Here is a 13,995-nt window from a genome sequence, read left to right as displayed (position 1 = left end):
TGCACCTCAACGGTAAGCCTGCAGAGACATTGTAAACAGGCACTACTACTTTAACACTACCTGATGAATACATACATCTATTTGCACAAGTTTTAGCTGAGCTTATAGGGGTTGCAGTTATTTTTGAGTTATGGCCTTTCGCCTACTTCTTACTTCTTGCCTGAGTTCAGTTCAAGAATTCCACAATTTTTAAGCATACAATGACAGCATTTATTTTTGTCCAAAAAGGTATGAATTTCCACGGTAATCCAGCAAAATCCAAACTCAGACTTACAGCACCATTCAAAGTGAACCATGAGTTTTATTTCAGGCAACCCCAAAAGAAGTAAAATAACGTTCATAGTTGATGGTAGACTTTGTGCATTTCTCTGCTGAGCTACATGTTATCACACTGATCTCCATCCTCATTACAGTTCCATCTATTTATTACAGTTACATTTTGAAAAACAAACAGAAAAAAGACCATTTGGTTCCTTTCATGAGATACAACATCACAGCAAACTGAAAAAACAATCAAACAAGCTAATGACCAATGTTGTTGTTGCTGTTGATCCAAGATATCCATCCATAATATGCTAAATATAGGTCACCCATTTTACAACTTTAAAGTCACTTTGAAACTCTATATTCTCATTGTGGACCAGAGGTCCTCATGGGTCCACGGTTCAAGTAACTGAGACTTGATCAAAAACCCAAGTAGGGCCGGGTTCTAAATATATTCAGGGATTCAGGTCTGTGAACATGTGAATGAATCCATGTTAATTCTACATCTGCTCTGGTCCCATGGTGTGTGGAACCATAAAGATCTATATTGGGTTGCAGATCTGTTGCTACCTGAGATCTGTTGACTAAAGGTACCCTTAGGAGTTTATGACTGCATTTTCCTATGAGTGGACCCCCATTTTGTTTGTCTTGTACAAGTACAAGCAAGTACAAGCAAGTGAATGATGCATTTCATGCCAATGGGTTCATACTGTTCTACTAATCTACCGGTGGTAGTAACGCAACAATTAAAAAAAAAGTCTTTGCAAGTGTTTCATGTGAAGAAAGAAATTGTACTCAACACATTGTTAGACCTTAAGGCTACACACTGTAATTTGGTGAGTACCGGTAACACTTTCCAAGAAAGCTCCAGAGAGAATTGTTTATATTTCAGAGACTCTGACTGAAATTGCATGATTGATTAGAGCATGATTCGAAGGTGATTTATGACTTTAATAAAACATGATCAACAAGGTGATTTTCTTTTTAAGAAGAGTAGTTTTAATCATTGACATCATAGATGATTTCAAGAGGTTTAAATCTTTCTAAATTAAACCTCTGAATTATAAACTGCTGCTGCTGAATAACATGAACATCAGTTTCACCTCACTTAGTTCAATCAGACTCATTTTCATGTCCAATTAACTTCCACTAAGCTGTACCCCCTTAGTTACTGTTGCTATTGGTGCTAACTTCTCACACAGCACCATGTTCAAGTCCTGAACCATGGATGTATTATAGATACCGGACCCAAAGATGGCGCCTATTCAGTCCAATAAGAATATTGGATGCTCTTAGGGCAACAGGTGAATTTTCCGCTGCAATACCACAAATGTCCATGAGGCAAAACTGAAAGTGACCATTTCAAATCCAGGTCATACACTGATGTGCTGAACAGGTAACAACAGGTCGCTATATAATTTCTGGGGATCGCCAAATGGTTGTAGAGAATAACATGCAGGCAAGCAGTGAGGAGCTACAGAAAGCAGCTCTCGATAAGGTCAACGCCATATAATCAACACGGGAGACAAGATCTCACTCATACTGTGGGTTATATACTGTTCACAGTTATGTTATGGATTTCTATCCATTATTGTTCTTTTAGGCCTGATAAAGGACATGTTGAATGATGTATGTGAGGGTGCTGTTATTTCAATAAATCTAAATTTAAGCCTCTTAAATTAAGGCCAAAATTAAATTAGTTGTTGTTCTGTCTGTGGGCAAAGCAACAGTTGTCCTGTGGAGTTAGGGGGTTGAGACTCTAATGACTGAGAACCACAAAGAAACATTTGTTAAGGTTATGAAAGCTTATGCACAATGGTGCAGTGGTTAGTGGTTGCCTGATGAACGTGACTTGTCCAGGGTGTACCCTGCTTCTCGCCCAATGGGGAAGGGTCCAGTGCTCTGAAACCCTGAAGAGGAAAAGTGGTTACAGAAAATGGATGGATGGATAAAAAGACTCGGGAGCCTAGTAGCTCCATATCCATGCTGTGCTCAGTTATGGTTGCTAAGCTTTGATTGTACAATCGCTGCTCAGTTGAGGGGTTTATTGAAAGGTCAATTTGGTCAGTATAAACAGTTTGGTTTGAACATCTCTGGTAAGTTCATAGTTGCCGAGGGGAGGCCTGTCCTTTATGTTACTGTGTGAAGCAGGTACCTGATGTGAGCACCATTCTGTCACCACTTTTTAATTAAAATCCTTAAAATCCAAGACGAGTGAACTATAATAAAATCATGCAAAATGAGTGACCTATTCCTTTCCAATCTCCAGTGACTCCATCTGTTCAGGTCTGTAAAATGTCAGTGTTGCAGTCTCTCCCTTCTTTTCACCCCCTTCAGCTACAAAAACCTGAAATTCACACATTTCACATTCTCTTTGAAAATTACCTTCTTTAGTTACTATTTGATATCGGAATCAGCTGATTTTTTTTTTCTTTTATATATTTCTCATCATACCACAGCTGAGTGTTTCTTTATCGCCCGGGGTTCAGACCATCAATGGAAAAGTAAGAATTCCTCCAGTCAGTGGATGATCATTTTCATAACTGCCTCATGTAGGCAGACTTTGAATGTGGATGAGCGACGATCACAGCCAAACAGAGCATACTGTAGTCTTCAGATAACATCCATCCCTCTGAAAACCAGCCAGAAAATGATTGAGTCTTTACATTTCCAATTTTTGTGAGTTTACACAACAAATAAAAACACAGTACAGCATAGACATCGGAGTCCTTATGGTCTATTTCACACTTTGGACTCAAAGTCTGGTCTCTAGCCTCACTGTGCTGGCCCACATGAGTTGTGTCAAGATTGTGTAGGAGGCCAGCACAGAAGATTGTTTGGAGTTCAGTTGGTCGAGCTTAGCTGAGATCAGTTTAGTTGAGATGTCCGTTCAGTTCAGGTCAATCAGCTCGGCTCAGCCGGTCTCCGGTTCGGCAGTGTGAAGTAGTCTCGAATGAATCCTACATCTCGTCTCGTGACTGCTGCAGCTCGACATCTTTTTATTTTCTACTTCAGGAGCCACTGATTCACTGAAGAGAAGAGAAGAGAAGAGAAGAGAAGAGAAGAGAAGAGAAAGGAGATAATTAGTACAGAAAGGATAGGCAGTTTGGAATAAAACAGAACAAAGAGACGCCTCAGGTTTCAGAAGTTGTGAAGACGAAGACAAAGTGTGAAAGAGAGACTGTATGTGTACCTGAGAAACGATAATGAGACAAAGGTAAAGTAGAAAAGGGACCAAAACTCTGTCACAATTTCATCCAGTTTACTAACTTTAAACAGATTATGCATATGTAGTGCAATCACGGTAGAAAAGTGATGAAATAATGTATATGCAAATAGTGTCGCATGTATTATATCATTATAAATGGTGTAGTATGCTGATTGTTTTGTATACTAACTGCTAAATGAAATACTCTGTGGATTAGAGTGTAGTACACTCAGTGTGGTATAAATCTGGCCAACAGGAACTCTTTGATTTCTATTTGTTTTGCTGGAAGCAGCTTTACAGTTTGACATCCTGTAGGTCAAGTCAATTTTATTTATACGCCAATATTACAAATCATCATCATTTGCCTGAAGGGGCTTTACAATCTAAACAGTGTATGACACCCTTAGAACTTTTTTTTTTGGTAATTGGCTTCACCTGGACTACAATAGCAGAGAGAGAGAGAGAGATTGAAACTAACTTTAGCCAAAAGAGAAATCCATTTGTTCATTTCCCACCAGAGATCCTCTCACCGCCCATGAGGGCTCTCTGCTTTCTGTCTCCCTGCATCGACTCTCCCTTTCTCCTCCACCACGAGGAGTCAGACCCACCAGAACACCTCTGTACCTGTGTGCGTCCATACTTTCATTTTATGTCTGTTGTGTCAGCTGCCGTCATCGCTTTCATGGAGAATGCAGTTGGATTTCTTTGCCCCGCAACCGTGGGTTGAGCTTCAACTACAGCTTGAGGCTAGTTTATTTCAGCGTTTGCAGTGTTCACAATAAAGATGAACCTTGGGTAATATGTATCAGAACTGAGTGTGGCTTTGTAATGTTACCTGTGGGTCCAAAAAAGAATGTGCGACTCTGTGCTGCAATGTGGGATTACCTGAGCTATAATGCTATGATATGTGCTACTCTTTCAAAATACATTTTGCATATATGTGCTGAGTTCTTATAATTCACAGACTAACATCACACAGAAGGTCAAATAATTTCAGATCACTAGATCCAATGGACGAAGACAGCTGAGTAGAGCTTGATATATCCTTGACAATGAACTCCTGAGTTTAGTAAAGTCTACTAGCTGTCAGTCAAGCCTTGTTTATTGTAGTGTGTAGTGTTTTTGTATGTACTGAACCTAACTATAACTTTAAGTTATTTGTGCTTGGCTTTGTCCATTTTATGCAACTTAAATGCTTTGGCATCACGCAACCCCCTTTGACAATGTGATTTCTACACAAGTATTTCTTTATAACAGCAATTACTAAGAACTAAGGTTTGGGGAACTTTAGAACTTTTGAAACCTTGAGTTTGGCATTATGGATGTTGCCATCTTCTTTGGAGCCAGAAGTGACCATTTTTCGATAAAAAGCATGGAGCTCGATGATGTACTGCAAGTTGGGTTGCGCTCGATTTTGACTCTGTCTATATATTACAGCTAAACAGAACACCAAAAGATAGTTCTAAAAACATTTGAGGGCAATGCAGTAACTGAATTATTCATATTTGTCAGTGTAATTGGAGTTTCGTGAGCCAGGTTTGTTGAGCTGCAGGATGAGAATGACTTGTCAATCACAAGGTAGCTTCACCATTTTATTCTAAATAAGAACATAATTTACAAAATGAACATCATGCTGTGTGGAAGAGGAATCAATATTAGAGACCATAAACTCATGAGGAAACTGTTTACTGAGGAATTAAATCAACTTAGATCATATGATATGATATGATATGATCAATTTCTCAAGCTTACAAACAATCTAACTTTTTTGTTTTGGCCAAGTGCGCTGTCCCCTGCTGAACATTAAATTCAAGTTTAAGCCACTGCAAAGAGTCTGTTCACTAAATATAGGGCCAATGTGTGAAGACAAGTCCTTAGTTGTGATGGATTGACAGTTGACTCAGCTGATGTGCTTCATCAGTACCATGTGAGTGTGGTGTGATCACACTTGATTGGCAACGTGAGCAAACACGCCTTCAAACATTGCTACATTTTGATTGGTTCACAGAGATCCGTGACTCTGATCAACTGACTATTTTGCATGTTTTCCATGCATGTCTCATTGTCTCATGTTTGTTAAATGTCATAGTTTGTGTTTACTTTATGTATCCAATGCTTTTTTTTGTTTTTTGGTGTCAGTGGTGCGGTTGACACATGCATTGCAGCCTTTAACGATTAAAGGCTACCTTGCACATCATCACAACTTCATTCCAACTGGACAGAAACAAAATACAAGTCACCTAAGTTTTCGTGTCAACCAACACTTTTGTTTGACATATGGATCTTGTCTAGTCTCATCTGATCACATCTCATGATCTTCCAGAGTGGATGATACCAGATCAGATTTAGTTGTCCTTTTTTGTTAAACTACTGTTTCCAATGTTGCTCTTATATTACGCTGTCTGACTCCTGATGGACAGTTTTTATGAAAATCGATGCAGCGCAACCACAGATGTTGTCATTTAAGTGTGTATTGACAAGAGGATGTGATGATCCCCTTTTAAAAAAATCTAATAATGCTGCATCTCCGCTGCCGATATTGAATTTGTTTTATTCCATTTGTAAGAGATTATTATTATTATTGTAGCAGCTGAGAGGGTATGGCTAGACAGAGAGGTATAGACAGAGGATAATGAGTGTCTGCGCTATATGTCACCTATACTCCAGTATCTGGACCAACATGGTATTTTAACGTTTGTCATTTCCTGATAAACAATAAGAAGTTGTTAAAAAGCCATAAACTAATTTTACATTCAGTGAAACGCCTACTTACATATGACACTACCAGAGCAGAGTGATTCCTGTTATATACAGTAATTGGGCTGCTGCATGAATCTATGGCCAAGGCCTCACTGTATAAAAGCACAACTTTATAACTGCTAATTAACTTTTGCTAAATGTATCTGATGTTTTTTTATAACCTTTTTTGACAAAAAGATTGCTAAGTATGAAAGTATCTTGGGATGCAAGGTGGTAAACCTGTCAAGAAGGCCAACTCTGGGGTGTTGTTTAGCTCAGTCGGGAGAGCATTCGCCCCACATACAAAGGCTCAGTCTTTGCCATGGTGGCCCAGGGTTCGAATTCGACCTATGACTCTTTTGCGTATGTCAATCCCATCTCTCTGTCCCCACATTCCTGTCACTCTTTAGCTGTCTCTGTCAAATAAAGGTCAAAAAGACCAAAAAATATATAACTAAAAAAAATAAAATAAAGGCCACCACTGAAGGTTACTGTATTCAGTGTCAAACTGGCTACTGCTGGTTTCCAAGGTTTGTGTTTGGTTCCAGGTCAGGCCATGTTCACTAGAAGGTAGATGCTGAAACTAGCTCATAGCTGTGCTATGTGTAGTTGGGGATTGTAACTAACAATCAGCATTATTGGCTATTGTAAAGGCCAATAAATAACAACATAACAGGAAACGTAAAAATGAGGAAGCCAACAGCACTCTGTTGCTAGTGTTATGGAATTTTCTATCCTTACTGTAGGTAACACAAGGTCACATGTGGGCCTTGAGGTCCTCAGCAGTATTAATTGTTTTTCTTTGACTAGATGCCACCATATCTCAACACTGTGGTGTCCAGGGTTGAAGAGAGCTGTTGCTGCCTTCATAGTCATAATAGATAGCTTGCTGTTGATGTTCCAATCTGTGTAAACAGACATCTGTGTAAACAGACTAAAATGTGTTGACAAGAACACCTACATGGGTAAAGACATTCTCTTTGACTCATTCTGGGTGTGTAGAATTTGTGGTGTTATCTTGGGGTTTAAAGTCAATCCACCAGCATGGGTTCGGCAGAACGTGAGAACGACTCAGGCACTTCTGATGAACTTTGAGAGTGTCTCTAATTCTCCTTGGCCAAGCGTCAATAAATAATACAGCATAAGACGTCAGAGGCTCCTGAACACTTTCTTCCTTCCTGACCTCACCATTGACCTTTGACTTCAGCAATTTCTCCACAACAGCTACCACTTTCCATTTCATGGTGACTTTAAAATGTGTTTATTTAACTTAATTTAAGTGCAGACGGAAGCCTCTTTGGACTGACAGAAATTCTATCAATTTACTTTAGAAAACTTGTACTGCTGGAGACACAACACAGACACAAGCTAAAACAGCTCAACTTAAATTAGGTCCACAAGTTGTTACAGCAAACGTCATACCGGACTGTCTACAGTCTCAGCACTTCCCTCTGCTTGTCTTTCTTCACATAAATTCAAACACTGTTTGCTGAACGTGGTTTCAGACACCTCTACCACACAGTAATTTTCTGCCTGTTCTTTAACCATGAATACAGAGTCCTGTTCTGTATTAGAACAAACCATTATGAAAGAAGCAGAAGTGGAGAGCACGTTGGGTTTGACTGGATCGATAACAGATATTTGGAGAATGCAGTAAGAGGATACGAGGACTCCCACATTCTCTACGTAACACATTCCATGTTTGTTGTATGTGTGTGTGTGTGTGATGTACCAGCTATCTCCAACCTACACACTCCCAGTTACAAATGGATAATACGCTCCCACACACTTTTATTCCTTTTTTTCCAACTTTCATGTGTCTTGTGCTCCCAGGAATCTCAATTCATTCCCTATTTTCACATTTGAGACTGCTGACATGGAGCCATGTTCAGTCAACCTTCCTTCCACGCTCCAGGCGGCTTCAATGATCAGCTGTATCTCTATACTTACAGGGACCTTCCACTGACTTCTCTCAGTTGCTCACATCTAGCCTAAACCTATTTCAGATTCAAGCCGTACACAGAAATCCACGTCTCCCTACTGCTAAGAGTAGGGACACACTCATGTTTTTTACGCAGATGGATGCCACTGCTGTGTGCTGCAGCTCATGCTGCTGTCTTAATGTCATGATTTCTCATTGTATTTTTTTAGATTGCCCCTAATTACCATATTTAATGGAATTGTTTCCTTTAAAAAAAAATAATAATAATAATTAACATCTTCGAAAAGCAGTACAGTACTTTGAAACAGGAGGGTTTTTGGTTTGTATGGACTTGATTGTGTGCACCACATTCGGCCCCCCTCCAAAATTTTCAAGTTTTATTGTTTTAAAATGTTGATTTAAAGTCGACTTAAAGAACCAATGTGTAGCATTCAGTAGAATCTAGCAGTGACTGCAACTCCCCCATCTCACTCTCTCCTTCCTAGTGTAAAGAAGAAAGATGGCCGCAAAATGCATGAAAAAGGCAAAATCTAGAGCCAGTGTTTGGTTTGGCCATTCTAGGCTACTATAGAAACATGATGGACTCCATGAAAGAGGACCCGCGGCGTCTGTAGATATAATTCATTCTAAGGTATGATGTTGCATTTTTGACACTAAGGAACAGACTTGTCATTTAGTTTCACATAATTGGTTAAATGTAGATCAACTGTGTTTGGTCATGGGATTGAAATTGCTGCCGTACATACCATCATGTATGTACTACCGAGGACACTGAGGTCATGTCTTCACTATGGGTTATATAACGTATCATAAAAGTTCTACGATTACACACAAATTATACATTAGGAGTTATTCAACCTGATTCAGATATTTTTTAAGTTTAAAGTAAAGACTCTAATTTGACCGTTTTAGGCCAATAATATAAGCAAAATTAAGCAAACTGGACTCTTTCAAAGGGCCTGGTTAGTACATTTGGTCTTGCTGAAAATTTTCCAGCATGGTCGTATTCAGACAAACAATATCACTGGGTGACAAAAAGGGGACCACTTTGAAAAGCTGATTCTTGATGATCCTGGCAGGTTTGGAAAATCAACTTAATCATCTTTTCTGATGAATTAGAATATGTTATGCTTACATGGTACATGATAATAAACTGTCTCCCCTCCGCTGTATTACCTCTATACTGTGGACGGAGGGCACGGTTGTTGGGGCAGTCGCGACCTTGCTTGCTGAAGTTGATATTAGTTCGGATGCAGCGCTGCAGCAGAGGCTGGGTCGGCCGAGTGTTGTCGCTCATGCTCATGAAGATCTTGTAGGGCTCGTTCTGGCTGAGGAGGCGCAAGGAGTGCATCTGTGGAGGAGAAGTGGGGTGGCAAAGGATAACAGGTGGAGGGTGACATCGCTTTATTTTAGCAGTTTAATTTGTGAACACAGTTTTGTTCAGCTAAGTTTGGCTAGGTCAAGAGGCAACCACCGACCCCAAATCCAGGTGTTAAAATCCTTTCAGAGAATTAACCTATGGGTCTCTCTAATGGGTCCACAGAGCATGAAAGAAAGGGAAGTCTCAACTTCCCCTTTGAATATAAAAAGAAAAGAAATCTACTAAAGATACTTTAGTCTTTGTCACTTCTTTTTTTTGTTTTGCACATTTTGGGGAAATCTTGCCACTTCTCCTAGGTGACCATTTGCTAAGCAACATTTTTAATGACCCTGGAAAAGGGTACATTGGCACAAATGCAAAAAGTCTGCATCCTCACAAGCTAATGATCCATGTAGAATAGCCTAGCCTCACCTGTGGAGATACTCCTTGTCTTGCCATGCCTTTAGACTTGGAGTTGATTCTTATTACACAAAAGGCAGAGTTTCAGTCGTGAGGTCACCTTACTGGACTGAATTGAATTCGCAAACACAATGACAAATAGCAGTGAAGGACAGCACTGGCAGAGTCTAACCCAATCTAAGAAATATTGAAATAAATGTACCATATATCTATTTAGTTTATTTCTATTTTTTTCCTGTTGCATAACATGGCATTTTGTTGCTTAGACATAAAACAGCATGGACAAGATGTAAGTGTTTTGTTACTACAGTTACAGCAAGTCTTGTACTGTATATCTGACATTTACGTATATGTGATATTTAGTTCTCTTTATGCACATAATTTCTACAGAAATGTTCCCTTTTGTTATGTTGCCTTCAAGTCATGTTAGAAATATCATAAAGCAGAGTGGAGACCATATTAATGAGCCAGCCATGTATTTATTATGACTGAAGTGTGAATGTATTGCTGTAGGCGTTATCTTTATTAAGACCTTAAAAAGACAGATTTGATGTCAGTCATGATTTAGACTCCCACTGGTGGGTAGGAGGTCTGATGTGGGTTCAGTATTAATTCAATGTAACTGTGTCACTGTAAGTGAACACCTCATGTTTTATGGTGTAAAACAAAAAGTGATGTAAAGAGTAGTGTCACTTTCTTATGGCAAAGGATGTGCCATACAGTATACATGCAATACATCCACACTAGGTGATAAAAGGCGCTTTGTGTCCTGCACGGAGCTAATTGGTTAAATTTGATAGCAGTTGATGTGTTAACTAGTTTTCACTAGTTTAAGATGACAATTTGCTAAAAAGTAAAGGGCCCAACACCACTGTCATGATATTATAAAACCTGACATACAATACAAGTGTTATATAAAAATATTACATTATGAATCTAAAACCGGGGTTGCCAGTTGCCACTGGATGGCACAGAGGATGGCTGTCATGTCTCAGGCTCCTCCACAACTTCACCTGTCTACCACAGTATCTTATGCTATTGCCTAGCTGCATTACATACTGTATGTCTGAGATTATACTTAGATTTTGTTCCTATAGGCCTTTACATATTTATATATATATGAATAAGAGCACTGTTTGAGGGAGTCTAAGATGCAATTTAATTAGATAATGTAGTCTCATTGGCCACTATTCCTTGATTTAGTATAAACTTTCTTTAGCCTGATATTGAGACAGTGAAGAGACAAAGGAGTTTAGACCTAATCAAATTCTATCACTAAATGATGATCGCCCACATATTAGTTGACTGGAAGGCTTTTCCCTACTATACACCCAGATCACTGAAGCAACAACAATGCCAAACTTACAAACCTTCAGAAATTCCTGTGTGGAATTCAAATAATTTATGCAAAAGCATGATGATATCACCAGACCAATTAGCCCATGCAAATTAGTCTGGATTCTCCCTGTTCATTTTGGATTTCCAACGGGCATTATCACCAGGCACAGACCAAAACACCTCCAAGCGCAAAGTGTGATGTAGCGCTGAGGCACACATGCAAGTTGGGGTGGTGTTTGGTCTATTTTGAAGCAGGTAAAAAGTTTTTCAAATTACAGCTAAAACGTATCTTGATTCATATTTGATTACTAGTTTGGTGAGGATAGACCTACATGGGACTTTTCAGATCTGGCTTCATTGTGGCTTCAGGCCATCCGCAGAGAGAGTGAATAAGGTAAACTGTGAAACCAGTCAACATTTGTATGCCTGTGGCAAATATTTCATCATAGGTTAGTAATGATGTTATTGAGTAAATGATGTGTGCCGATTGTGATTATAAGCAAATCAGGAGAGAGATCTAAGGGTAGTGACAATGAATTTAACTACTCCAACAATTTAGCAATGCCATCCTATAACAATGGACAGTTTAATCAGTGCAGCACAATCAGAGGTATCATCGTCTCACACGTTCACAACCTGGAGCAACAATGCAACTCAATCGCCAGCAGCTCAATCAGAGATTTGGGTGTGTTGTACTCATATAGTAGCTAATGTAGCAACTAGCAGCAAGCCTTAAGCGGAGTTGAGGAGCGGGCTACATAGATCTGGTATCCTCACTTCTTTCTAACTCTTTTCAGATTTTCATTTTCAAACTTGTAGGACATTTATCACACACCTCCCTATGGAATCACAAAAGCTTTTTCAACTTTTTTACATCTTCACTGGTATTCCTAAGACCTGTAAACACACTTTGATGCGTAAAACCGGTCGAGCTACCCTTTGATAAATGAAAACCTGTATGTATATAAAGCCAAAAACTGGTGTAGAAGATGAGAGGAGAGAAGGGTGAAGGATGCAGAGACGGATGGAAGAAGGCCAAGAAAGTTGTTGGGTGAAATAAAAACTGCATAGAAGAAAAATGTATAAAATACTGTTAAAAAAAAAGAATCAGCAAGAAAAAGGGAATGGAAAAGAAAGAGACAGAGATAAGACAGGGTTGATAGACAAATGGGAACAAAGGACAGTTGAGTGAGAGGGAGTAAATAAAGTGAGAGTGAATGGCAGATGGTGTGTGGAAGCTGATTACTTTGATGCATGCAGGTGAGTGCCCTGCTGGATTGTAATGTGTGTGCACTTTGACGTCGAGCTTCCTGATTTGAAGAGCCGGGTTTTGAATCTGCTCCATCCAGCTGCTCCTCAGTGACATAAAAAGGCTCTCTGGTCAGATGCCAGCCACAACGTGATGTGTAGATTTATAGCTGCATGCAGATGATTATTATTTATTTATTTTATTTTTTTACATCCCCTACTAAATCTAGTCCTGCTTAAAGAAGCTTTTTCAGACCTTGAGACTACTGAGAGGCAAAAGTGGGAGCAATTTCACATATGGATGGTTTTGTGTGCTCTGTGTACATGCACTGCATTTCATTAAATTACTGTTACAACACAGCCTCTTTTATCTAAACCACTTAGGGAGTAGATGCTTTCAGTTGCAGGTTATGATCTTGTAATTTGCAATTCAAAGCTGTTTGCACTCTGTGACGGCAAAGTATATAAGTAATTACATTTTGTTTTTGACTTATCCCGGGCATTCGCATACCTGCATCTGCGTCACGTAGATAGGCTTATTGATGAGTATCCAAGTGGATGTCTCGTAGCACGGGGGGACGGTGATGGAGCCCTCGTAAGTGATGTAACGCGTGGTGTCGGGGTAGAGGTCGGCTATGTTCAGGCCCATCAATAGGAAAGCGTCATCTAGAAGAGAGAAGAAGAAGAAGAAGAAGAAGAAGAAGAAGAAGCAGTCAGAGGGAGTGTTAAGCTGATGCAGTCTGTTGTCTGAAAGTCTGTTATGTTCAGACCCATCAACAGGAACGCACTGTCAGAGGAAAAGATGTATCCTGTATGTGAGTGTGTGTGTGGTTCATGTAGAACACTGCATCAGGGTATGAATCTATAATGTTTGGACCAATTAAAAGGAATGATTTTCCCTGGGAAAAAACATAAATATGTTGGAGCAGAGAGTGTGTGTGTGTGTGTGTGTGTGTGTGTGTGTGTGTGTGTGTGTGTGTGTGTGTAGGTGTGTTGTTGTATTAATTCAGGCCAGAAATCTATTCATACCATTCACATTCGGGGATTCACCTTACGTTTACGGACAAACTGCTGCTGGTTCCCACAGGCTAAACCATTCAGTTGTAAGACTTGCCTCTCGGTTTCATATGTCTCCAGAGAATTAATGTAAGTTAATGTAATGTCCTCCGATGTGACAAAAACAAGCTTCTGTGTGTGTGTGTGTGTGGTTGTGTAGCTCTGCTATATTAAGCCCCATTAACAGGAAGGAATTCTCCAGAGGGCCGTACACAGCAGAGGTTGGAAAACAGATCTTGGCAATGTAGCACTACTTTGTATGAAATTAGGGATGCATTCTTGCTGTTTTTGTGTAACAGTATGAAGAGCACAGTGTAGGCGAGATCTCCCATTATCCGGAATGAACTGTCTACAAGAAAAAGAAAAGATGAGTGTGTCAGGTTTTAGCTGGCTCTATGGTGGGTCATTCAGTCAGTCTTT

At 39.6% G+C, this 13,995-nt stretch overlaps 1 protein-coding gene across 1 annotated transcript in view; it reads right to left on the bottom strand.

Annotated features, from left to right (window-relative positions):
* Window positions 1-210: 210 nt before the first annotated feature.
* Window positions 211-13,995, bottom strand: part of LOC104929917 (carbonic anhydrase-related protein 10) — a 111,687-nt gene continuing 97,902 nt past the window's right edge. Inside the window, exons 7-9 of the mRNA XM_027285079.1 lie at window positions 13,031-13,185; window positions 9,330-9,504; window positions 211-3,293 (exon numbers count right to left, since the gene is read on the bottom strand). Of these exons, the coding sequence (XP_027140880.1) occupies window positions 3,271-3,293; window positions 9,330-9,504; window positions 13,031-13,185 (353 nt within the window). The 3' untranslated portion in view covers window positions 211-3,270. The remainder of the gene's footprint in view (window positions 3,294-9,329; window positions 9,505-13,030; window positions 13,186-13,995) is intronic.

This window comes from Larimichthys crocea, chromosome XII (genome assembly GCF_000972845.2).
Source record: "Larimichthys crocea isolate SSNF chromosome XII, L_crocea_2.0, whole genome shotgun sequence".
NCBI classification, from domain to species: Eukaryota; Metazoa; Chordata; class Actinopteri; family Sciaenidae; genus Larimichthys; species Larimichthys crocea.
Note: the sequence above shows the minus strand (reverse complement) of the source record. Positions and strands in the feature narration are given on the sequence as shown.